The 26,754-nt window shown below is 45.4% G+C and overlaps 1 protein-coding gene across 1 annotated transcript in view; it reads right to left on the bottom strand.

Annotated features, from left to right (window-relative positions):
- Positions 1-1,648: 1,648 nt before the first annotated feature.
- XYLT1 (xylosyltransferase 1) overlaps positions 1,649-26,754 on the bottom strand; it is a gene marked incomplete at its 5' end in the record, with an annotated part of 256,894 nt that continues 231,788 nt past the window's right edge. The window contains 2 exons of the mRNA XM_032242703.1: positions 1,649-8,255; positions 15,713-16,046. Coding sequence (XP_032098594.1) covers positions 7,933-8,255; positions 15,713-16,046 — 657 coding nt within the window. The remainder of the gene's footprint in view (positions 8,256-15,712; positions 16,047-26,754) is intronic.

Here is a 26,754-nt window from a genome sequence, read left to right as displayed (position 1 = left end):
TCTTGGACAAATGGCCCCAAGCCCATATTGTTAATTAAGATATATGGTCTCATTCACTTGTCTGTTCACTATTCACTGAGTGCCCATACACTGGGCTCACTGTGCCAAATACTGGGGGCACCACAGTGAACAAGATAGCTGTGATCCTTACCCTTGCAACTGAACTCAGTTTTTGAGGACTTATCTCTGGGCAGAGGAAAGGGAGGTTGGCTGTAAGGTTAGGCTGGAAAGAGGTTTTGACAGATGAATCTTGGGTCCATCGGTCTTTCTAAATATGGAGTCATTCACCATCTCTCCTAAGCCAAACTCAAGGAGGCTGAAGCTGACACAGCTCCCCGTATATTTGCCTCTCTAATGGGGAGATACCTAGCCTATTTTGTTCTAGCTGCTAAAATCCTTTTTAGGTCTCAGTGCCTGTCTGTCTTTAAGGATTTTGAAGGGTGAAATAGAAGCATATTTACAACTGAGCCACCTGGGCTCCCAACTCCTGGGCATAGCCCTCAGAAGCCAACATATACACATAATAGTGAGTCAACCTCAGGGGTGGAGGAACTGGTCTTTCCAATGACTTATGAAAGTGTCTTTGGAAGATGGGAAACTTTGGTTCTAGACTTGACACTGATAACCACGGGTAGCTTCAGGCAAATGCTTTCACCTGTCTGGCTCTCTGTAACTTTACCTATGGAGTGAAGGAACTAAAATGTGGATTTTACCAAAGAAACATCTGAATTTCCTTTTCAGATGGATTCATTAAGGTAAGGCTAGCTGCTGTAACTGAAATTCTCAGGGGCATAACAAAATACATGCTTAATTCTTTTCAGGTTATAGTCAGTAGGGTGATTCTGGTCAAGAGGTCTTTTATGTGGGTATGCAGGGGCTCAGTTAACTTCCAAATTGTGTCTCTGCCTTTCTTTAAGGTAGAGGTTGTGTTGAGTTTTCAAAAAGACCACCAGAATAGGTCAACTCAATGGATGCACAAAATCAGGGTGATTCAAAACATTTGATCTGGAAAATGGGGAAAGATTGAGAGATGAGAGACTGTATTCTCTCCTCTCTGGGACCAGGGCTAGAGGTGCCAGTACATATTCTACGTACATTCCATTAGCCTGAGTCAGTCACATGACCATGGCTAAGAGCAAGGAAGTCTGGGAAACACAGTCTAGCTATTCCATTGGCCTGAGCCAGTCACATGGCCACAGGTAAGAGCAGGGCAGTCTGGGAAGTGCAGTCTCTGTGGTAAAGAGGAAAGGAAAACAGGTTTACCAGCCAACCAGTTGGATATAGGAACTGCAATTTTCTGTAGCAGTCCCTTCTTATTTATTATCTACTCAGAGTTTAAAATCATATACTCTGCCTCAACCAGGAGAATAACTTACTTATAGGAGGTTGTTGATATAATCCAGTTAGAAGATGACAGCAGTCTTTATAAGGGAAATGTGTCCACACATCCAGATTTTCCCAGGAGAGGTCATTTATGCCTGTAGTCTCAGCATCCTATCCACTTGGTGCCTGCTTTAACTCTCAAAAGTATCCCAGTTTGGATGATAAATTATATAGTCATCCTATCTACACCATGCAGATGACAGAAGAGAATATGAGATTGTGTAAAGATGCACAATATTGCTGAAAAGAAGCCATACAGCCACTGTTCCATAAAGACAGCATTTTTTTTTTTTAATTTTAAAATTCTGCATCTGAAAACACAGTATGACAGAAAGCATCTATATACACCTGCAGTGTTTTTGGTATGATACAGTATTTAATACATCCACTGTTTTCTGCAAAAATTTTGCTTTGTCAGACAGAAACAAACTCCCCTAGACAAAAAAATACAGCTAAGGCACAATTTTGTTGTTGTTGTTGTTTTTCGGCTAAATTAAAAGACAGAAAAGGTGCAAAAATGGGCAGGTAATGCAGTCATTTCTGAGAATCACATTCTACCTCAAGGAAAAGCATTCAGATGACTGGAACTTTGATTACTGGTCAATTTCAGATAGTTGAATATCTCTTAAAATACTCCTTTAAATAAATAGCAAAATATCTACATATTTCAGTGTGTGCCATTTGAATTCTTTTAAAACTTTATTTACAGATTGTTTTTAAAATCAACACATTACAAAATATTTCTGTACAGTTTTATGCATATTATGATCTATAACAAAATAGTTATTTTTAAAAACTATATCACCACATGTCTCTGAAAACAATGAGGGGGACGGTAATAACTTAGAGTGAGGCCTCTAAAACAAATACCCAAACAAATGCCATTGACAACATAATATTAAAAAAAAAAGAAAAAAAGACAAAAGGACTACAAAGACAATTGCGCACAATTCCAGTGAATTTCCTATGAAAACCCTGGGGTTGTCTTTGGCCTCCATCAGCGCTGGAACAATGGAAGGGTAAAGAAGAGAGTTGGAAGGTACGGAGAGGGTGTGATCCCTTTGAGGACACTGCCCATCTGCTGGGAATATTTAGTGCTATCACTTTCTAGGCAGGAAGGATGAAGAGATAAATGGAGAACGTTTCCTGATTTACCCTTGAAGTACATAAAGTCACCCAGTCTTGGGGGCAGGGGAGGTTTGCAAAGCCTTTTTGAGCACTCCGCTGGTAATTAAGCCAGCCCATTACAGTGGCAATATGCTCTGAGAGTGCTTCAGGAGTTGGCTGAGCTTTAGATGAGCACCCAAGCCTTCATTTTGCCCACAGGAAAAATATAAGAACATTTTTCTTAAAGACGACATTTCTAAGCAATTTCTATAGCATCTGCAAACTACAGATTGGCAGCCCCTCCCTTAGGAGGCTGCCACAGACCCTTCACGATGCTTTCTTCTATGATGTTGGTGGAGATGGGAGGGAAAGGATGGTCAGCTTCCCAAAAATAACGTTAAGGCCACATTTCAAAAAGGAGAAACCTAAGGCTTTTTTGTTTGTTTCTGGAAGGAGGCATGGGAGAAGCAAGGTGGAGGAACATGAGGGATGGAGTAGATGGTGTGAGGGATGGGGGTGACAAGGTGTAGAACCCACTTTCTGGTGGTGTCTGTAGGCAGAGGCAGTTGGAATATTCCCAGCCAAGTGGAGAGGGAAGAGAGGCCACTTTCTCCCTGCATGGAGCTTGGCAAGACCAGAGCCAAAGACAACGTGATGGGTAGACACAGGTGGCGCAAGAAAGCCCTCCTCCATCTCAAGAGGGTCCTATACAGTATCTTGTTTGCAAGGTAAAAACAAAAGGGAAAAAAAAAAAACCTTCTAAGTTAGAGAGCCAGAGAGGAAGAGAGAGAGGAGAGAGAGAATTTGCATAGATCATACATTCAGCTCAAGCAGATTTGGACACCTTTATCCCCCTCTCCCCACCCCAGGTAAACTTCTCAGCAGACACAATGAGGTAGCGCCTGTGGTAGACCCATGGGCAAAGTAAGGTAACTGAGGCAGAAGCAAAGAGGACATCCCGTGAGCCAGCACAGCTCTTTGTGGTTTCCAAAGAGGCTTCCAGGGATGGGGCAAGATGGTTGCCAACACTTGGGATTTGGAGAGAGCCTGGCTATTTCATACCCCACCACCTCCTCTTCCTCCTCCTTCTAGACCCTCTTTGCGATTTCTGCCTGGTTTCACGGAGTCCCACAAGGTGTAGCCCCAGGCATACATGGACCTCTGCATGTCTGAGGGGCAGCAGTCCAGATCTCCAGATTCTGTTCCTTCTTCCCTTCAGCACAATCTTGGGACCAGGAGAGCTGGCCAATCCATTCCTCCTCTGTGGAATGGTCTCTTGGGGGTGGGGAATGACTTAGCAAGAGATCTCCATTCCCTTCAGAATTGAACATGAGCTGCTATTTTTGCCCCGACCTGATGCTGGCTCTTTTCCTTCTCTACCAGGGCAAGGGCTAATCTCACTTTAAAACACCTCTCTAGAGAGCAGAGGTTGCTGGCAGTGCACATGTGGAATAGCAGAATTTTTATTTGCCCACTATGTGTTAGGAAAACAAATAACAAAAAACCTGACATTGAAAAATCAGATTTTTAAATAAAAATCTGGATTTCTGGCTTCCTTTCCAAACTGGAAGATTCAACTACACTGTGCTTACATTATTACATACAACGATAGGTTGGCTTGAGTAGCAGCTGCTCATTCTGGGTAGGTCACGTGCATGCCAGTAAGACCACAGTCCCCAACACCGCCACCACTCCCTTTTGTCTCTTACCAACCATTTCACTTATTTATGTTAGTATCCTGGACCCCATAAGCATTTGTCCCCCCTACCACGGAGCGTGTCTCTGATCGTGCAGGCCTAGCTTGCTGTCTTTAAAGCGGAGTGTGACGGCTGTTTCTAGAATGTACACCTCTCTACCACTGGATGCTGCTGGGGAGCTCGTGCCCCAAATCCTCAGTGAACTTGGTTGTGGAAGGGCTCTTTATTTACACCCTACTCCTGGGAGCTACTGCTCTACTTTCTGCATCTTTTTGGCAGACAGCTTAAGGTTCCAGCCAGTGTCTTCCATGTTGTTTGCAAACTAGAGAACCAGAGGGAAACAGGGTCTTCCAACACCCAAATGTGTGCCCAGCGCAGAGACAACTGCAGTGAGCAAGAGGAGGGGTGTGTCTTGTGGTTCTGCTCATCATGTCTGAACCCTGCTTGCATTTTAGAAGTTAAACCCACAATGAGAAATGAAGCCAGAAGGACTCATGATCTCACCAGAAAAGCCTTTTTACCGCCCCCGCAAAGGGAGAAAGCAGGGCACTTCTTACAACATAGGGACCTTGGGAATTGCTCACTCCCTCCGTGGAGACACTATCTGTTTACGCGTGGCCCAGGGAAGTGAAGTGGGACGTGGGAAGGCTGGCTGTCTCCTGAGCTCAATTTCTGCCTGAATGTCACTTGGTGGGTGGGGAACTGTACAGTGCTGCGGCTTAAGGAGTGCTTCCTTCTCTCCACAAACCAACACCCCAAGGCCCACCTTTACTTCCTGAGTTTCCAGGGACCTTGTCACTGGCTCAGCTCATGGTTGCTATGCCCTGCAGGCTGTAATAGGCTTCCAGAGACTGCAGCCCTATGCTTTTGAAATCCTCCACAGCCCAAGCTCTAGGCTGTCTGACCAATGGCCTCCAACAAATAAATCATTCTCAGGCAGGTTAAAAAAAATTATGTTCCCTGGAAAAGCATCTTTTTTCAAATCATGCTGGGCTTTGTTTGGAATTTTCCTTTATTTTTATTTTTTAAACAAAATGTAATATCTGCAATCTTATTCTCTGGTCTATTAATAAAATTAGAGAAGGCAGAGGAATACCCTGTGTGACTTCTCAGCTCCTCAAATTAGTTGTGGTGAGCAATGAATTAAGTCACAAGAAAAAGGGAAGGGTCCCTAGAGTCAGCCAGCTCTGCCATTTCTTCACTTGTTCCAGGATTAAAAAAAACAAAAACCAGATAGGTTACTGGGTACAGGAGGGGCCCCATCTTGAAGTCTGCAGGTTCACATTATGCACAGGGACTTGCCACGGTTCAGTCCCCAAAGCCACTGCAAATAACGCTGGGAAAAAAACACAGAGCACTAGTGGTCTGGCAAAGGAGGGTGAAAGGGAAGCTCTCGAAGTCACTTCAGCTACCCTAGGGAAACCCTGGCCAGAGGCAGAGGCTGGGGGCAGAAAGAGGATGTGGCACCCAGCTCGTGGCCACCATGGAGTCTGTAAGGGATTCATAGAGGCTTTCTAAGAAAGCTACTCTGAGATTCCTGGAATCACTGTTGACAATGGCTATCTCCTGGGCTCTGCTGCCTGGATGTGACTACCCTCTTCCTAAGATGGCTCTCCATCAAAGGAGCCTGTTTTCCTCTGTTAAGGTTGCATGGATGCCCATGATTAGATGGGCCATGGGAAGTCATCCATGGAGTAAAGCAGGAAGCCCCAAGCTCTCTGCAGCCAGCACATTCCCCACCCACCCTCCAAGTCTTCTGTCTGTCACCTCCTTGTGCCTGGGGTGGGGTTGGGGGGTGGAGGGAGGAGGACAGGAGGCTCAGGAGTTCCAATACTCTTGGAATCAGAGGAAGGGATGAGACTGACACTCTGCATAAGGAAAAAACAAGGCTCCAATGGTCCCCAAGGCACCCCACTCCAAGACAGTGGAAGATGTGGGTTGGAGCTTTCTTTGCATGGTGTTCAATGTCCCTGCTTTACTCTGAGGATGAGAAGGATGGGGGGTAGACATAGAAAGAAACCAAGAGAGAGACACCAGGGGGTGGGAAAAGGAGCCTTTTGTGAATAAAGGCAGCTTCAGTTAGGAAGATAACATAATTGACAAGCTGCAAAAACAGCACCTACTAATTAGTCATCGACTAAAACATATAAATAATAAATATCTAAAGTGTCCATTCTCTATGTCCTCCATTGCCAACTGGACATCCTGCCTTGGTAGGCTTGGGATAGGGCAACACATCTGGCTAGGCTTGGGACAGGTCACACAAAGTGAAGGGTAGCCCCTTCAAACTCACGCTGGAGAGATGTCAGAACTGGTTCTCTATGGGAAGGACAGATGGCTACCAGGGGTGAGACCTTTTTCCAAGGGAATCCATTCATTCAGGAGAGGTGGGATTACAGCAGGAAGGGAGGCCAACCTCCAAGGGCTCTCCTAGTGAGCAGGGATGGACCTCCAGGGGGCTCATGGCAAGGAAACCCTTTGGGTTTCTGGTAACTCAAAACACTTAAATCATACTGTTTTTAGTTGTTTAAATAACCTTCCCACTTACATGTTGCATGTCCCGTTGAGCCTGTTGGCACCCTGGATAAGAAGGGGCATGAAATTAAAAACCAAATCTGTAATGCTATTTCCTGGGGAAAAGTCTGGTTCATGTGGTTTGGTCACTCCCAACAGCACCGGTGTGCAATTGACAAAGGTTTTGCTTGTCTGACCTCAGAACGGAAGGGCTCTGGCAGGGGATGGGTGCTGCTGTGCTGTCTAGCTCAGGAGTTTTGCTCCAAGCATTGCCTTGATAGTTTCATGGCATTGTCTTGTGAGTTTCACGGTCATGGCCCTCAATGTTCCCATTTTCAAGGATCAAAGAAGGTCATGGTCTTGAGTTTGGTGCTCACAAATCTCATCCTATTTCTGCTGCTTTGTGTGGCAGCGTTGAGGGAAGGTGGCTCGGACCCCTGGACAGGTGGCAGTTGCATTTGTGGCTGGACCTTGCCATGCCACATCAAAAAGGTTTCCTACTCATCTAGTTACTAAGGAGAATGGCTCAACCTAAGGAGGGCTGCTGAGAGGCTCAGTGCTCTCCCGAGGCTGCAGCCTCCACGGGAAATGGCCCATGACCATGACTTTCAAGGCTAGCACAAGAATCCCCCAGCCAAAAGGAGCAGAAAGATGAACCAAAGGGCGGCGCTGGAGTTCGAACCCATGGTCGGTCTGGGCAGTGCTTATCAAACTGGTGTTCGCAGAGCCCTTGGGTTCTGAAGAGGTACCATAGGAGATACCCTGGGCAAGGGAACTGCCCAGAGGGTTGAGCTTTGGGAGGGAACCTTGCACTCCTCAGCTTCAACCAGAGCAGCTTGGATTTCGTCTGCACCTTAAACTTCCACTTTTGACTGTGCTCAGTAAACAAAGTTCTGCTGCTCAAAATAAAAGTTTGAAAATCACTCATCTGGGGGCAGGGGTGGGTCATGGGAGGGGGAAGACAAGGAAGCTGTAGGACTTGAGGATCAACCAGAAGAGGTGAGACCATCACAGTGCAGGGACTGAGCGCTCCCACAGCAGCTTGCCAAAGGCAGGCTGTTGGCTGATCCTGCTTTGACCTGCTGACCTTCCTTCTCCATCATTCTATGGCAGGAAAGACCCGTTCACAAACGGCCTCCCCCAGGGGTGGAAGGCCAGGGTTTAGACCCCACAACCCCTCTGGCTGCTTTCCCGTTGAGATCCTGCTGTGGCCCACTCCTCATGCCCAGTGCTACCTGAGCCGGCCATCAGGTTTGACCGCCCCCAGCTCTGACTTGGGGTCAGGGCTGAAGGAGCTCCAGGCTGTCTGGCTGCAGGTCTGCATGACCGGGCAGGCCGTGGGGCCTGTGGCACAGATGTCCATGGCGGTCCACATCCCGCCCACCAGCGAGTCCAGCCATCCCTCCAGCGCTGCGCCCATGGAGGCTGCGTTCCTCCGTGCCTGCTCTACCTGGGCGGGGCTGATGGGCAGGCTGAGGACGGGGTTCAGGCTCTGGAAACTCTGCTCCATGTAGGCGTTGCGGAGGGGCCCATTGTGCAGCTTCAGTGCCTCCTCTGAAAGCCAAAAGGAACAATTCCAGGATCAGAAGGGCCACCAATAGGATGCCTATTCATACTTAGCCTGTGCCTGGTGCTGCACTGAGCCATGCATCACCTCATTCACTTCACACAACAATCTCATGAGGTTTAGCAAATTCATTTCACAGCTGGGAAAACCGAGCCTGTAAGGACAGAGCCCACTTTGTGCAGGGCATGGTGCATTCCTCTATTCATTCAATGCATGTGTATGGAGCATCATTGATAGTCCAGTCATTCAGACAATACATATTTTTAAGCACATACATTATGCAAGGCATTCCTTCATCACATATTTACTAAACACCCGTTATCTTCACGGCACTGTCATATTTGATCGAGATATATTAAATACCTATTAGGTACCAGGATCTATTCTTGGTGGTGGAGCAAACTGGGTAGGGAGGTTATGATCCAGTGGAGAGACAACAACCACAAATAAATAAACGAGTAGATAAATTAGGTTATTTCAGGCAGTGAAGAATATTATGAAGGTAATAAAATAGGGTATTAAGTGATAGGAGGGCTGGCAAACTTCAGCCCTTGGACCAAAAGTGGCCCATCACCTGTGTTTGTAAAAAAAAGTTTTATTGGAACACAGCTGTGCCCACTTATTTGAATATTGTCTATGGCTGCTTTTATGCTACCAGAGCTGAGTATTTGAGACAGAGACTGTATTTTATCCAACAAGCTGAAAATATCTCACCTTGAATTGTAGCTCCCATAATCGCCAAGTGCTGTGGGAGGGACATGGTGGGAGGTAACTGAATCATGGGGGCGGGTTTTTCCCATGCTGTTTTTGTGACAGCGATTAAGTCTCATGAGATCTGATGGTTTTATAAAGGGGAGTTCCCCTGCACAGGGTCTCTTGCCTGTTGCCATGTAAGATGTGCCTTTGCTTTTCCTTTGCCTTCCGTCATGATTGTGAGGCCTCCCTGACCATGTGGAACTGTGAGTCTATTAAACTTCTTGCCCTTATAAATTACCCAGTCTCAGGTATGTCATTATCAGTGGCATAAGAACAGACAAATACAGCTAGGATTATTACTCTTTGTATTAGTCCATAATCCTCACATACATAAAAAATTATGGGGCTGTTTTTATCATCCCTATTTTACAGATGAGGAAACAGATGCAGGTGGAGTTAGAGACAGATCTGGGGTTAAATCTGGGACCGACTAACTCCAAAGGCAGTGCTTATCACTCACCTTGACCCTACTGCTCAAGGCATTGCCAAGGTCTAATTTTTCACTCATGCAAAAATTCAAAAAATTGGGCCAGGCGTGGTGACTCACAGCCTCCTTGGGGGGCTGAGGCGTGTGGTGACCTCAAGTCAGCAGTTTGAGACCAGCCTGGCCAACATGGTGAAACCCCATGTCTACTACAAATACAAAAATAAGCCAGGCATGGTGGCAGGTGCCTGTAATCTCAGCTACTTGGGAGGGTGAGGCAGGAGAACTGCTTGAACTTGGGAGGCAGAGGTTTCAGTGAGCTGAGATCACGCCATTATACTCCAGCCTGGGTGATAAGTGAGACTCCATCTCAAAAAGGAAAAATTCAAAAAACTGCAACCTCAGGCATAAATGGGTTAAACAGTAATGTGTACATGAGAGGGACTGTTACTACCTCCCAGGGCCTCACAGTGGGGAATCAGGAAGTACAGCAATTTGGAGTGAAGGAAAGAAGCTACACACTTCTGTTATTTCTAATAGATACTATTTCTAATATTTTGAAGTTCCTATTTGTTGCTTGTTTTATTGCTCAATACAGGCACATATTTTTTTTTTTTTAAAAGGCTGGCCAGTGAGTCTAGTGAGTTGTGCTTTACCAAATCAGGTTTTGCAAGAGCTGAGATAGCTAAGATTATAAGATAGCTTCCGAGATAATGAATGCAGTGTTCAGAAGACAATGCTTCCTGTTTGCCTGTCAGCAGCTGCCACCACCAAAGGCCCCCAGGACAGCCTGGAGAACAAGTGTCCAGAGCAGTCACGAAGGCAGAAGAAAGGCCATGTGCTACTCTTCTAAAAGCAATGAGAATAGTAGCTGAATTCAAAATATGCCTTGACGAACACAGACAAGATCATCATTCCTTTAATTCCCAGTGCCCCAGGAAGCAAAAGCATTGGGTTCTGTGGTTTGAATGGGGACAAATTGGGGGAAGGAGGTGAACAGTCACTGAGCACATATTCCGTCTTGCAAGTGTTTAGCAAAGCTGCTTTTTCTCATGGTAGATAGGAGCCACTGTGTTTGGAAATCTGGTCCTAAACTTTCTTTCTCTAATACAGGGTAGGGCTGGTGGCTCCAGCCCCACCTTCCAGGAGAACGGAGGCTGCTGTCTTTGGTGCAGGCCCCATTTTCTCTATTAGAGCCCCTCAATGCCTCCATTCTGCAGAGTGAGAAAGTGGAGAATGAGGAGATACCGAAACTGACAAAAGCAAGGACATTCAAAGGGAAAAGAGCAGCTAACAAACACGCCAACACTGGGAACTAAATATTGTGGCTGATGCAGAAAACCCTTATGAGAAATAAGGTTAATGTGGGAAACGCTATTACAATATCAGCTTGCGATGCTCGTCTCTATAATTAAATTTTCCTCAATTCCACCTCATCAGATTTCTTGAGATTACCGGGGACGCATCAATAGAAAATTACTCTTGATGAATCATTTTACAAATTGCATTGCTCCCACCTTCGTGTTCGCTGTCGCTGGAACATCGCTAACAAATACAATTACGGAGGACAGGAGGGCTGCTCTCAGTGGGCGTAAAGCGACTCCTGGGTCATCCTGGGCATGGGTGCGGAGCACCTTGCCTTCCTCAGAACCCCAGAAGAAAACACTGGACAAATCAGGACCCCATGAATGGCCCCAGGTTACTCTACTGACATGAGGATGTGTTCAGGAGCATTTGTTTGTTCTGTCCAACAGGTGTTCCTGAAGCAATGAAGACACAGCCACTTATACCCCTCTCTTTCACGTCTGGTTTTGGAAATCCTTAGGGATGCTAAGGATGTGAACTTGATCAAGAAGGAATCTAAGAGCTCCAAGTGGGTGGGATTGGGCCCCGTTAGCTCTGGAGGTGCTGTCTTTTGCCTGGTTCACAGGGGAAGAAGGAACAGAGCTTCCAGCTCAAGAAAACATGAGGTCTCTATCTTTCTGCTTGCTCTGCACAAAGACAGCAGAAGCTGAGCACTCACTGAGATTCCTGTGATAGAGGTTTGTTTTCTTGATTGATTGATTGATGACTGATTGACAGAGTCTCGCTCTGTGGCCAGGCTGCAGTCCAGTGACCTGATCTTGCTCACTGCAACCCCATCTCCTGGGTTCAAGTGATTCTCCTGCCTCAGTCTCTGGAGTAGCTTAGATTATAGGCACCTGCCACTATGCCTGGCTGATTTTTTGTGCTTTTAGGAGAGACCGGGTGTCACCACATTGGCCAGGCTGGTCTTGAACTCCTGATGTCAAGTAATCAATCTGTCCACCTCGGCCTCTCAAAATGCTGGGATTACAGGTGTAAGCCACCGCACCCCGACATGATAGTGGTTTTTGTCCATGTACTCAGAACTCCTGTAACCCTTGTTACACTCTTAAAATGTTGGGCACTCTAGGCCTCAGCAAATATAATCTCTCTCTCTCTCTGGCCTCCTCCTGTCCCCTTCACCTGCCTAATGCTGGACTCTAATCAGATTGAGGGTGATAGGACTCTCATTCCAGAGAGGGCCCTGCCGCGTACCCTGGAAGAAGGAATTACCATACAGAGAAGCCGAGGAGGATCCGAACAGACAGGGCTTGCTGGGTTACGTCAGACCCTTTTTGTCCAATAACGTTCTGACACAGTTGTCCATGCTTCCATCATGGATAACCAGTAAAGTCTCCATAAAAGGCCCAAAGGACAGGGTTGGAGGAGTTTCCAGAGAGCTGAACACGTGGTAGCTTCTTCGCAGGAAGGTGAGGAAGAAATCCTCCACCTGCCAGGAGGGTAGTGCGCCCCAGTGCCGTGGGGACAAACGCTCCTGCACCCAGGACCCTTCTAGACCTTGCCCTCTATATGGCTTCATCTGGCTATTTGTGTCCTTTAAAGTACCTTTCATAATAAACCAATAAACGTGTTTCCTTGAGTTCTGGGAGCTGCTCTAGCAGAGTAACTGAACCCAAAGAGGGGGATGTGGGACCCCGAATTTGAAACCATTAGGTCAGAAGTGCCAGAGGCCCTAGACTTGTGATGGGCGTGCAGGAGGGGGTGGTCTTATGGCACTGAGCCCTCACTCTGTGGTATCTGATGACACTTCTGGGTGGAGAGTGTTGGAACTGAACTGGGGGACACCCAGCTAGTGCCTGCTGCAGAACTGATTGCTTGCTTGCTGATGGGGAAAATTCCCCCATGTATTTTGTAGTTACAGAAGTCTTATGTATTGATTATCGCAGTGTGAGAGCAGAGGAAAAGTGATTTGAGAGTTTTTCCCAAACAACTCCCTTCGTTACGACTTCAGGCACCTCCTCCTCACAGCTGTGTCCCCATCCTCTTGTGTCATTGGCTAAAGGGCACCCAATCCAGAACTCTTTGAAGCTAATGGGCTGTAATGCTTTCCTGGCTTTTGGGTTTGTGATCTGTTAGATATGCACGAACAATTTCAAACAGAGAGAGACCTAGAAATCCTGTTTCTAGAAGTTTGTGTTAAGAATGTACCTGCATGAGCACATACAATTTTATGTTTAAGACTCTTCCTTGTTAGGGCTGGCTGTGGTGGGCGGCTCATGCCGGTAATCCCAGCTCTTTGGAAGGCCGAGGTGGGAGGGCTGCTTAAAACCAGGAGTTTGGGACCAGCCAGGGTAACATAGGGAGACCACACTTCTACAAAAATATTCAAAAAAGAAAAAATACCTGGGCGTGGTGGCACACTTGTGTAGTCCTAGCTACTTAGGAGGCTGAGGTGAGAGAATTACTTGAACTCAGGAGCTAAAAGCTACAGTGAGCCATGACTGCATCGTTGCACTCCACCCCGTGAAAGAGCCAGACATAAATTCTTTTTTTTTTTTTTTTTTTGAGACAGAATCTCGCTCTGTCACCCAGGTGGAGTGCAGTGGCACGATCTTGGTTCACTGTAATCTCCACCTCCCAGGTTGAAGCGATTCTCATGCTTCAGCCTCCCAAGTTGCTGAGACTACAGGCGTGCGCCACCACACCTAGCTAATTTTTGTATTTTTAGTAGAGACGGGGATTCACCATGTTGGCCGGGCTGGTTTCAAATTCCTGGGCTCAGGCGATCCACCTGCATCAGCCTCCCAAAGTGCTGGGATTACGGGTGTGAGCCATGGCACTCAGCCAACTTCAGTTCTTGGAAAAAAAAAATAATTTCCTTGCAGTATTATCAATAACAACATAATTATTATCATCATCGACAACAACAGAAGCTTATGTGTCCACCAATAGGGGAACAGATAGATTGTGGTTCCTCAACCCAGTGGAATATACTCACTTAGAAAGTAAAAAAAAAGCAATCTTACAGTATAATATGTATTGTTTCATTTTTTAAAAATAGCAAGGGTTTTGTGATTTACGATGTGTGTTATGTTTACGTTTTAGAAGTACTGAAAAACCCCTAAAGGGATTCACACCAAACTGTTGGCAGTGGTTTCTCTAGAGGTAGGATTTGAGTAGGAAGAAAGAGTTTCCCCTTAATAAAAGGAGGTGGAAAGGGGACAAATGGAAGCATAAAGGTAAACCCTTTGAATGGACAAAGAAAAACAGGCAGGCAGGTTAGGAGCTGACCCTGTTCTCCATGGGGATGAAAATCCCGACCTGAATTTCGTGTTAATAATTCCCTTCATTTCCTAACAGCAGCCTTTGACACAGGACCCGTAAAATCGCATATTGTTGACTTTGCCTTTTTTTGCACTTTACATAAATGCATCATCAATTATGGTTTATCTGTGATACTTCCCCTCAACATTATGTTTTAGGGACTTATCCAAGCCAACACATGCCCGTGCTTTGCTGATGTTCCCTGCTGCATAGTACTCCATTGTATGAACAGACAGCAAATTGTTGATCCTTTCCAATGTCAGAGAATCAGACTGTTTCTGGTTTTGTGCTATTAAGAATAATTCTCATGTGAGTATTTCTGCACATATCTCTAGGACTTATACCTAGGGGTAAAATGTGTGTGGTACGGTGTGTGTATGCACAGCTTTACTGGGAGATATTAAACCACTTTCTAAACTTGTTTTAGCACTTCACCCTTCCACTAGCACTGGATGAATGCCTATTACTCTCAACCTTAGTAAGAGGGGCTATTTATTTATTTATTTAAAAACAGAGTTTTGCTCTTGTTGCCCAGGCTGGAGTGCAGTTGGGCCATCTTGACTCACTGCAACCTCCGCCTCCGGGGTTCAAGCGATTCTCCTGCCTCAGCCTCCAGAGTAGCTGGGATTACAGGCAAACACCACGACACCCAGCTAATTTTGTACTTTTTAGTAGAGATGGGGTTTCTCCATGTTGGTCAGGCTGGTCTTGAACTCCCAACCTCAGATGATCCACCTGTTCGGCCTCCCAAAGTGCTGGGATTACAGGTGTGAGCCACCGCACCTGGCTGTAACACAGGTAGTTATCTGTCACGCATTTCCCAATATGATGGGTGTGAAATGGAACCTGTCTTTGCTTTTAATTGTCATTTCTCTCATTTCTAATGAGGCTGAACATCATTTTCTATGTGTGGGAGGCCATTCATGTTCTCCCTTCCATTTTTTTCCTCCCTCTTGTAGCAGCGTTGGTGGTCATTTTTTTTTTTTTTTTGGTAAAGTGACAGTAAGTATCTTTTGCTTTGTGGGTCATGCAGTCTCTTTCACAACTATTCAGTTCTGCCACTGTAACCCTACAGCAGAAATAGGCGACGTGTAAATGAATGAGTATAGTAACTGTGTTCCAATAAAACTTTATTTACAAAAACAGGTAGTGGGCGGGATTTGCCAACTCCTGATTAGTGGGATTTCTTTATATATTTTGAAGATGAGTACTTAAAAAAAGTAGCAAATATCTTCCACAATTATGTGGTTCATCTTTTTCACCTAGTGTGTCTTATTTTTGATGAGCAGAATTTCCTGCTGTAATTTTTTAAAAATAGCCAATGAGATTTGCTGATACTTAATACCTGCCTGGGTCTATTTCCCATTCTGCCTTCAATGTGATCTAGCCCTCTGCAAGTTCAGTGGGAGAGCATCTAACAGATAGGTACCTAAAGCCTAGATAGATGACATCATCTCAGTGTGCAGGTAGGAAATTAGATGGTTCTCTAGGGAGACAGCAGAAAAAAGTACAGAGAGCAAGGAGTGCTATTCTGCAAGGCCGCTGCTTGCCAGACATCCGAGCAGCTCTGTCTGCCAACACCAAAGACCCTCAAAGTCCCCGTACTTCCCCTGCAGAGACACTGGGAGTACTCACCCGGCTTGATGGGCTGCCTGTTGGAGAAGGTCAGAGGTGCAACGAGGAATCTTGTCTCTGCAACTGGAACCCAGTGGTGGAGAATTTTCACTGTCCAGACCCCAGGCCTCAGGGGCAAGTTCAAAGGGGGCTTGTAGTGCGTGAATTCAGCAGTGGACTCAATCAGGATGTCGTAGGTGGCTGCGATGATGTTGACGGGATCCACCCAAATGACGGTCACGGTCACGTTGGGTCCCTTCCCCCACTTCTGCATGCCCACCGGCTCATCCATGGGCCCCAGGAGACCCCCAAAGTTGCGGAACAGCCGCTCCTTAGCATCCCAGTCAGTGCCGACCTGTAACAGGGGAGTGGATTCTGAAGTCACTGCGCATGAACTAGGGTGCTAGGTCTCAGGGAGGCCTAGGATCTACTTTGTTAATATACCCATTTTACAGATGAAGAAACTGAGGCTCCAACTAAGTCACCTGCTCAAAGGTTGCACAGCTTGTAAGCAGAAGATATGGGATGTGGACTCAGTCTGGAGGATCACAGGGCCTGTGGTCCTTGTATTAAACCACCAGGCCTCCTGTGCCTGGTACATGGTATGTGCTTTGAAAAGAAAACCTAACATGCACCGAATGAATGAATGGAGGCCTTGCCTGCAGTCCATTCTGTGGAAACATGCACCCTTGGTTTTCCACATCACACACCTCCACTTGGTGCAATGGTTCTGAACAAGAATACAGGTCATGTTTTTACAGCTGCTCTGTCACAAGGCAGGGTCAAGGACAGACCCTCAGCATTTCCTATCATCGACGGGGGTTCAAATAGCTTTCCTAGGAAGAGACAGCTTCGGCTTTCCCAAGGCACCTAGAGCTGGATGGTAAGCAGAGAGATGTCCTGCAATCCATCCTTTCTGCCAGCCAGCTGGGGGTGTGTGTGGCTGTGACCCACAGCCATCCTCTCTGGGCCGTCCTCCTTCCACTTTTGCCACCTGCACTTTTTTCTATATGCTGTAGTCAGAACGGCCTTGTAAAGTGTCCTCTTACCGCTGCCCCCAGCCTTCTTAGAGCACTCAGAATCCGAGCTAGCCCCTCCTCCAGCTCCACGACCCCCTCTCCATCTTTCTCCAGGATGCCTTGTTTTAGCCACCTCAATCAAGGCAGGCTCATTCTCAGCTCAGCGTTCCTGCACTGTCTTCCCTGCATGGAATACTCTTCCTTGCACAGCCAGCCCCGTATGTCTAAGGACACCTCACAGAGTCTTTCCCTGACTGTCCCCCCACCTTTCTTTTCCTTCCTTCTTTCCCTTCCTTCTTTTCCTTCCTTCTTTCCTTTCCTTCCTTCCCTCCCTCCCTCCGTCCCTCCGTCCCTCCCTTGGCTGCAGTGCAGTGGCATGACCTCAGCTCACTGCAACCTCCACCTCCCAGGTTCAAGCGATTCTCCTGCCTCAGCCCCCTTAGGACCTCCTAGTAGCTGGAATTACAGGCACGTGCCACCATCCCCAGCTAATTTTTTGTATTTTTAGTAGAGACAGGGTTTTGCCATGTTGGCCATGCTGGTCTCGAACTCCTGACCTCAGGTGATCCACCTGCCTCGGCCTTCCAAAGTGCTGGATTACAGGTGTGAGCCACTGTGTTTGGCCAGCACCCCCGAAATTTCAAATGGCCCTTCAGCCACTCTGTGTCATTCCCTACTGCTTTATTTTCTTCCTACCAGTGGTGATGAGCACTATCTCAGAGTTGTCTTTTGATGTATTTATTCCTTATCTTCTCCAGCTGTAATATAAGCTGTGGGTGAATGGGGTCCTTACCTGGCTGGTTCTCTGCTCTTTCTTGGTGCCTACTGCCATGCTTAGTACACAGTAGGTGCTCGAGTAATGTTTGTTGAATGAATGGGTAAATGACTTGATCAAAAAAATGAATGAACTAGTGAGATTCCTGACAATGAGCTCTGTTGCTATTTTAAATGAAATTAAATTAGGGGTCATCTACTTTAAAAAAAGAGATCTCCTCCAGGTGGATTAATTTAGTGGTTTTGAGGACACAGCATGTGGACATTTTGGGGGCAAAGAACAGGTACGGTGTGAGGCTTGTTCTGCCTCTGCGGTCTTCCCATAATTAGCATCCTAATGTGTGTGCATGAAGGTCAGGTGTGGATATATAGACCTACATTCTGAGATTTCCTGTGTGCAGGGAAATAGGAGCTGATCTACTTTCTTGTTGCTCATGCAAGGGCTGCCGTGTCCATCCATTCTTTACCCAGGGCCCAGGGCTCCACTGCTAACATTTGCTGAGGGATGACAGTGTGCCAAGCAGACGTGTCCATTAATTTGATACTTCCAACTCCATAAAGGGGAGATCCTTGTCATTATCTTTACTTTACAGATGTGGAAACTGAGCCTCAGAAGAGTGCGATAACTCGCTATGGTTAGAGGGGGCAGAGCCAGCATGAGAACCGAGGAAGTCCAACCCTAGAGGCTGCATTCTCATCCACTATGCTACATATTGCCTCCCATTCATTAATTTATTCACACTCTCATTCATTCATTCATTCATTCATTCATTCATTCATTCATTCATTTGTCCAACACATATAAACCAAATGCCTACTGCCTACCAAGGGTGGCTGCCATCCATGTATAGTCACAGGCACATGTTTTGTTTCCAGTTTTCCTCAGAGCAGAGACTAAAGATTAGGACTGAGAAGCCATTCTGAGAATAGCAGAGATAGTTAGTGTTCTGATGTTTATGCAGGGGCCGCCGTACCTCTCAGACTTGGGAAATCTTGGTATTTTTCTACTATCCTGTGGATCAGCAGGGACCAGTGCCTTCTGAGCACCCCCAGTGCCCAGAACACAGTAGGAATGAAAAGGATACTATTTATTGAAGGAATAAATGAATCATCAGCAGGATTCAGTTCAGGCTTCAAGGTCTTGGAGATTTTTCTAAAGAAACCTAATCTCTATTTTCCTACTTACAACCCCGTTCAGCAACTCTTGGTTCGTGAGTCCTGTCTCTGTCCTGGAGAACTTCTGGTCTGGCTCTGGCTTCACTTCTGCCCCGTCGTCTCTATCCCTCCCTTCCACTTGCTCCTTTGTCCCGGCCACCCTGAGTTACTCTCAGCACCTCATCCTGAAAGGCTGTTTCCTCTGATCTTCTGGCCATCACCCATCCGTTCTCTGGACCAGTCTTCCTTTCCCCTGTTACTCCCGGCCAGCTTAAACTCGTCATCTAGATTTTGGCTCAGGCATCTCCTCTACCCAAAAGTCTTTCCTGGTTACAGGCACCACTGAGGTACATCTCTAAGCATCTGATCACCGTAGCAGCTTTTCTCCTGACCCCCACAGTACTGCATGTTTTAATTTATAGGTCTCTCTCTCTCCAGCTCTAGACCATCAACTCCATGAGGGCAGGAACTGTATCTGGCTTGCTCACCAGCATCTCTCTAGTGTCCGAAACAGTGCTGAGCATAGAGTAGGTGATCAATGTATCTCTATTTCTGTATCAATCTACTATAGGTGCTCAGTATAGAGATATGTTGATTGACAGGTTGATCAGTAGACAATAGGTGTTAATATATCTCTGTTTCTAGATCTCCATAGACATATTAGCACCTGTTGTCTACTGATTGATCTATATATATATTGATCATCTACTTATGTGTGTTTATCATCTATCTGTCTCATTAATCTGTCATGTCTATTGTATGTATCAATAATCTATCCATTTGCCTATCTATCTACGCATCTCTGTCTGTTAATCATCGATGTATCACTTAACTATCAATGTATCTTGAGCCTGAACACATATCGAATTGGTAGGGGCTGAATTGGCATGGACTTCCCTCCATGCACTAGTTTTCAACAGATACTAACCAAACAGATGAATGGCCACAGCACTACTCTGGGGTCATATTTAAGGAAGGGATTTCTGACCAGTTAGGGGAAGATGGGAACCCTCCAGGACACTGCCCTTGGATGCTCCAAAGACATGAGGATAAACATTTCCCTGAAATCTGAGTTTTAAAACCAAGATAACCTGGACAGGAGAGTTTTGGAGCAGGTGACAATGTGGACCTTGTTTCTCAACCGAGGAGCATGAAGAGACAGCTGCTGTCCCCAAGCATGAAGGGTGAGGGGTGGGGCAGCCTGAGCTAGGGACCTGCTGCTGTCATATGCTCTGTGACCTCCAAGACCTTTTCAAGGTACCTCACTGTGGAAGTCCACCATCTACTGCAGAGTGATCAGTTACCCAAATTCAAATACATATTCAAGTTCGAGCTTAACATACTGCTCCCTGGCTTCCAACCAACCAATGGCTTTCCATTGCATTTATTTATTTATTTTTTGAGTTTATAATATACATATGTATATATACATATAAATTATATAAATATATTTCAATAGGTTTTGGGGGAACAGGTGGTGTCTGGTTACAGGAATAAGTTCTTTAGTGGTGGTTTCTGAGATGCTGGTGCATCCATCACCTGAGCTCCATGTAGTCTTTTATCCCTCATCTCCCCGGGCCCTTTTCCCTGAGCCCCAAAGCCCACTGTATCTATCATTCTTAAGCATTTGTGTCCTCATAGCTTAGCTCCCATTTATGAGTGAAAACATACAATGTTTGGTTTTCCATTCCTGAATTACTTCACGTAGAATAATGCTGTCCAATTCCATCCAGGTTGCTGCAAATACCATTTTTTTGTTACTTTTAATGGCTGAGTAGTATTCCATGGTGTGTGTGTGTGTGTATGCGTGTAAATATTTATATGTACACATCACAATTTCTCTATTCACTTGTTGACTGATGGGCCTTTGGGCTGGTTCCATATTTTTGCAATGGCAAATTGTGCTGCTATAAATATGTCTGCAAATATATTTTTTTGTATAATGACTTTTTTTCTTCTAGTAGATAGCCCATAGTGGAATTTCTGGATCAAACGGTGGATGTACTTTTAGTTCTTTAAGGAATCTCCACATAGTTTTCTACAGTGGTTAGACTAGTTTACATGCCTACTAACAGCATCAAAGTTTTCCCTTTTCACCACATCCATGACAACATCTATTATTTTTTGATTATGGTCATTCTTGCAGAAGTAAGGTGGTATTGCATTGTGGTTTTGATTTGTATTTTCGTGTTCATTCGTGATGCTGAACATTTGTTCACTGGCCATTTGTATATCTTCTTTTGAGAATTGTGTCTTCATGGCCTTGGGCTACGTTTTTATGGGATTGCTTTTTCTTGCTGATTGGAGTTCCTTGTAAATTCTGGATATTAGTTCTTTGTTGGATGTGTAGTTTGCAAAGATTTTCTTCCACTCTGTGGGTTATGTGTTCATTCTGCTGATTATTTCTTTTGCTGTGCAGAAACTTTTAAAATTAAGTCCCATCTATGTATCTTTGTTTTTGTTGCATTTGCTTTTGGGTTCTTGGTCATGAATCTTTGCCTAAGCCAATGTCTAGAAGGGTTTTTCCAATTTTATCTTCTAGAATGTTTATGGTTTCATGTCTTAGATTTAAGTCTTTGATCCATCCTGAGTTGGTTTTCTTATAAGTTGAGAGATGAGGATCCCGTTTCATTCTTGTACATGTGGCTTGCCAATTATCTCTGTACAATTTGTTGAATAGGATGTCCTTTCTCCACTTTGTTTTTGTGTGCTTTATTGAAGAGAAGTACTTGGCTTTGTTTCTGTGTTCGCTATTATGTTCCATTGGTCTATATGCCTGTTTTTATGCCAGTACCATGCTGTTCTGGTGACTGTGGCTTTATAGTATACTTTAAGGTTGGGTAATGTAATGCCTCCAGATTTGTTCTTTCTGCTTAGTCTTGGATTTTTTGCTTAGACAGGACTCCTGGCTATGCAGGCTCTTTTTTAGTTCCACATGAATTTTAGGATTGCTTTTTCTAGTTCTGTGAAGAATGATGGTGGTATTTTGATGGGAATTGCTTTGAATTTGTAGACTGTTTTTGGCAGTATGGTCATGGTCACAATATTTTTCTACCCATCTATGAGTATGGGATGTATTTCCATTTGTTTCTGTAATCTATGACCTCTTGCAGTAGTGTTTTGCAGTTTTCCTTGTAGAGGTCTTTCGCCTCCTTTGTGGGTTTGGGTTTGTTCCTGCTTTTGTAACTCCTTAAAGTATGATCTTAGATTGTCTATTTGGGCTATTTCAGACTTTGAGGTAGGCATTTAATGCCATGAAGTTTCCTGTTAGCACTGTCTTTGCTGTTTCAGTTGATAGGCTATGTCACTATTACCATTCAGTTTAAAGAATTAAATTTCCATCTTGATTTCATTGTTGACCCAACATTCAGGAGCATGTTAGTTTCCATGTACTTGCATGATTTGGGAGGTTCCTTTTGGAGCTGATTTCCAATTTTATTCCACTGTGGTCTAAGAGAGCACTTGCTATAATTGTGATGATCTTAAATTTGTTGGGACTTGTTTTGTAGCCTCTCATATGGTCTTACCTTGGAGAATGTTCCATGTGCTATGAACAGAATGTATGTTCTGCAGTTGTTGGGTAAAACGTTCTGTAAATATCTGTTAAGTCCATTTGTTGTATGGTATAGCTTAAGTCCATCGTTTCTTTATTGATTTTCTGTTTTGGTGAAGTGTACCAATATTACTGTGTTACTGTTCATCTCATTCCTTAGGTATAGTAGTAATTGTTTTGGGAGCCCCAGTGTTAGTGCATATATATTTAGGATTGTGATATTTTCCTGTTGGACTAGTCCTTTTATCAGTACAGAATGTCCCTCTTTGTCTTTTTTAATTGCTGTTCCTTTAAGGTTTTGTTTTGTTTGATAACAATAGCTACTCCTGGGCCGGGCACGGTGGCTCACGCCTGTAATCCCAGCACTTTGGGAGGCCGAGGCGGGTGGATCACGAGGTCAAGAGATCGAGACCATCCTGGTCACCATGGTGAAACCCCGTCTCTACTAAAAATACAAAAAATTAGCTGGGCATGGTGGTGCGTGCCTGTAATCCCAGCTACTCAGTAGGCCGAGGCAGGATAATTGCCTGAACCCAGGAGGTGGAGGTTGCGGTGAGCCGAGATGGCGCCATTGCACTCCAGCCTGGGTAACAAGAGCGAAGCTCCATCTCAAAAAAGAAAAGAATAGCTACGTCTGCTCACTTTTAATGTCCATTTGCATGGAGTATCTTTTTTCACCTTTTACCTTAAGTTCATGTGAGTCTTCACGTGCCAGATGCATCTCTTGAAGACAGCAGATCCTTAGTTGTTGAATTTTTATCCATTCGGTGTGTTTTAAGTGGAGCTTTTAGGCCATTTACATTCAACATTAGTATTGAGAAGTGAGGTACTATTCCATTCATCATGCTATTTGTTACCTGAAAACCTTGGTTTGTTTTATTGTGTTGTTCTGCAGGTCCTCTGAGATTTATGCTTTAAGAAGATTCTATTTTGGTTTATATTGATGATTTCTTTCAACATTGCAGCTCCTTTTAGCAGTTCCTGTAGTGCTGGCTTGGTAGTGGTGAATTCTCTTAGCATTGGTCTGTAAAAAAAAAAACTATCTTTCATTTATGAAAGTTAGTTTTGCTGGATATACAAGGCTTGGCTAGTAACTGTTTTGTTTAAAGGAGACTAAAGATATGACCCTTCTAGCTTATAGGGTTTCTGCTGAGAAATCTGCTGTTAATATGACAGGTTTTCCTTTATAGGTTACCTGATGCTTTTTCTCCTTAAAATTATTTCCTTCATCTTGACTTTAGATAACCTGATGACTACATGCCTAGGCATGATCTTTTTGCAATGGATTTCCCAGGTGTTCTTTGAGCTTCTTGTATTTGGATGTTTAGATCTCAAGCAAGGCTAGGGAAGTTTTCCTCAATTATTCCTTCAAATATGTTTTCCAAACTTTTAGATTTCTCTTCTTCCTCAGGAACACCAATTATTCTTAGGTTTGGTTGTGTTACATACTCCCAAACTTCTTGAAGGCTTTGTTCATTTTAAAAAATTCATTGTCTTTGTTGGAGTGGGTTAATTTGAAAGCCTTGTCATTCAAGTTCTGAAATTCTTTCTTCTGTTTGATTCCACTGCTGAGACTTTCTAGTGCATTTTGCAATTCCCTAAGTGTGTTCTCCTTTTTCAGAAGTTGACTGTTTTCTGTTTATGTTATAAGTTGGACTTGACCTTTCTCTGATGCCTCCTTAATTGGCTTAATAATTGAATATCTGAATTCTTATTCTGGTAATTCAGAGATTTCTTCTTGATTTGAATCCATTGTTGGTGAGCTAGGGTGATCTTCTGGCGATGTTAAAGAACCTTATTTTGTCATATTACCAGAATTGTTTTTCTGGTCCCTTCCCATGTGGGTAGACTATGTTGGACGAAAGATCTGGGGCTCAAGGGCTGGGGTGCAGGTTCTTTTGTCCCTCAGGGTGCTCCCTTGACATGGTGCTCTCCCCTTTTTCCTAGGGATTGGGCTTCCTGAGAGCAGAACTGCAGTGATTCTTATTTCTCTTCTGGATCTAGCCACCCAGTGGAGCTATCAGGCTTTGGGCTGGTACTGGGGAGTATCTGCAGAGAGTCCTATGCTGTGATCTGTTTTAAGGTCTCTCAGCTGTGGATACCAGCACCTGCTGTAGTGGAGGTAGTAGGGGAATGAAATGGATTCTGCCAGGGTCCTTGGTTTCTTTCTTTCTTTCTTTTTTTTTTTTGAGATGGAGTCTTGCTCAGCCACCTAGGATGGAGTGCAGTGGTGTTAGCTCACTGCAGGCACTGTCTCCTGGGTTCAAGTGATTTTCCCAGTAGTGGGATTATAGGCACACGCCATCATGCCCAGCTAATTTTTTTATTTTAGTAGAGACAGGGTTTCACCATGTTGGCCAGGCTGGTCTTAAGCTCCTAACCTCAAGTAATTTGTCCGTCTTGGCCTCCCAAAAGTGCTAGGATTATAGGCATGAGCCACCACACCTGGCCCCTTGGTTTCATTTTTAAGTGTGCCGTTTTTGTGTTGGCTGGCCTTCAGCCAGGAGGTGGCGCTTTCAAGAGCGCATCAGCTGCAGTTGTACAGGGAGGATAGTCTTGCCCTAGGGTCAGGTGGTGGGTCAGAGCTCCCAAGAGATTATGTCCTTTACGAGGGCAGGGAGAGAAAGATGGACAGGGCTTCCTCTGGCTGCAGTGGGGGCCGGGGGTGTGGTTTTCAGTCCATGGAGTTATGTTCCTGGGGGATTACTGCTGAGTCAGTAATCCCTGTCTCTGCTGAGGGACACAGGTCACCAGGGAAGTGCGGGAAAGCCAGCAGCCACACGCCTCACCCAGCTCCCATGCACCCCGGAAGGCCGGTTTCAGTCCCACTGCGCCACCACTCAACAGAACCCATTTTACTTCCAGGCACCCGGTGAGCAGGGCTGAGAACTTGCCCCAGGCTACGAGCCTCCAGTTAGGAAAGCAAGCTGACTCACAGTTCCTTTGCTGTCCCACAGAGCCTGCAGTGGCAACCTACCTTCCTCAAAGGCTCTATGGATTCTCTCGTCTTTCCCGGCATGCTCCTGCAGTAGTTTTTGGAGCAAAAGTTCATGATGTGGGGCTCCACATGCTGCTCTGTCCATCTGAGTGGGAGCTGTAAGTTGGTCCTGCCTCCTAGCCGCCATTTTCCTTCTATCTTTCTATTGCATTTAAAATACAACTTGAACGTCTTTCCAGGGGCTACAAGACCACTCTACTCTCTCAGGCTTCTCTTCTACCAGTTTCCCTCTCAGTTGTTGCACTCAGCACATTGGTATCACTGCAACTCGAGTATTTCTAGCTCATTCCCAGTGCTTTAGGGCCTTTGTATACACTCTTCTCTGCTCAGAATGCTCCAGCTCTCCCCAGGACTGGCTCTGTTACAGATGTTCGCTCTGCAGTGATCTCCTTGGAATAGCCTCCCTGGGTGAATCATCCTATGGAAGCTTGTCCCCATCAATGTCTGAGTCCCCGGCAATCACGTGAAAGAAGTTTTATTTTCTCTAGAATACCTGTCATTAGCTGAGCTGTGTTTGTGTATCTATTTGCTCACTTGCTGGCTGGCTGCCCCACTGGACTGTAATTCCATGATCACAGGGTCCTGGTTTGGTTCACCGTGATCCCTCCTGAACCTAGCACACTGCAGACACTCAGTGACAACCTGTGGAAAGAATGAGCATCTTTTTTTTCAAGTCAATAGCATGGGATTCCCATGGATTTGAGAAATATATTCAAGCTGTTCAGCCACGCTGACCACCTGCCATGAGCCAGGCACTGGGATGCAAGGCCCTGGGATGGTGCTAACACCAAGGAGATTCTAAGTAGCCCACAGAGTGGACCTGGAGTTCTTCCTTGCCTTTTTGTTCATTTGCCATTAAAATTAATTGAGACATTAGAAAAAATTCAATATATAGGTTAGGGCTCTCTGCATTACATGCTGTTACTTTTGCCTGTGATCTTGGTGGTTCTCACACCAAAAGTACCAGACCTATGTAGTAAGGACCCTCCCCCAAAGCACTAGCCATGGAGGGGCCAACATCATTTGTCACTACCAGAAGCACCCAGTCGCCCAATAGCAGGCTGATAAGCAGGGAGAGCCCAGACACCAGGCATTCATCTCTTTAATGGGACATTAATGTTGTCAATTGGCTGCTCAGGCCCCTAGCATCGAATCCAACTGGGGCAGTGTCTAATTGCCCCCTGACACCAGTAATTTATGGACTGGGCTCCCTTGGCAGTGCACATCCAGAAAATCCACTGGGAGCCTTAATTGAAAACAGTGGCTTAACAAGAAACTGGCGCTGGTGCCTGTATGTCATGGGATACATTCATGGAGCAAAGGTTAGTCAGGGGGTCCGCAGGGGCTGAAGAAGGACTGGCAAGGAAAACATAAGCAGGTGGGATTCCCCCTCTCCCCAACATGCTCCTAGCCCCTCAAGAGGCACCATATTCTACAGTTAGACTCTTGGTCCCTAATCCAGCAGTCAGAATCACTGTGACAAATCACCTCCTTAGCAGTTACTGACATGAGGAGGGCAGAAAACAGGTGCTGCAGTTTTGTGTGGGCACCACGCACCGGGCTA

Source organism: Sapajus apella, unplaced genomic scaffold, assembly GCF_009761245.1.
Source record: "Sapajus apella isolate SASKATOON/1434 unplaced genomic scaffold, GSC_monkey_1.0 scaffold51, whole genome shotgun sequence".
In the NCBI taxonomy this organism is placed as follows: Eukaryota; Metazoa; Chordata; class Mammalia; order Primates; family Cebidae; genus Sapajus; species Sapajus apella.
Note: the sequence above shows the minus strand (reverse complement) of the source record. Positions and strands in the feature narration are given on the sequence as shown.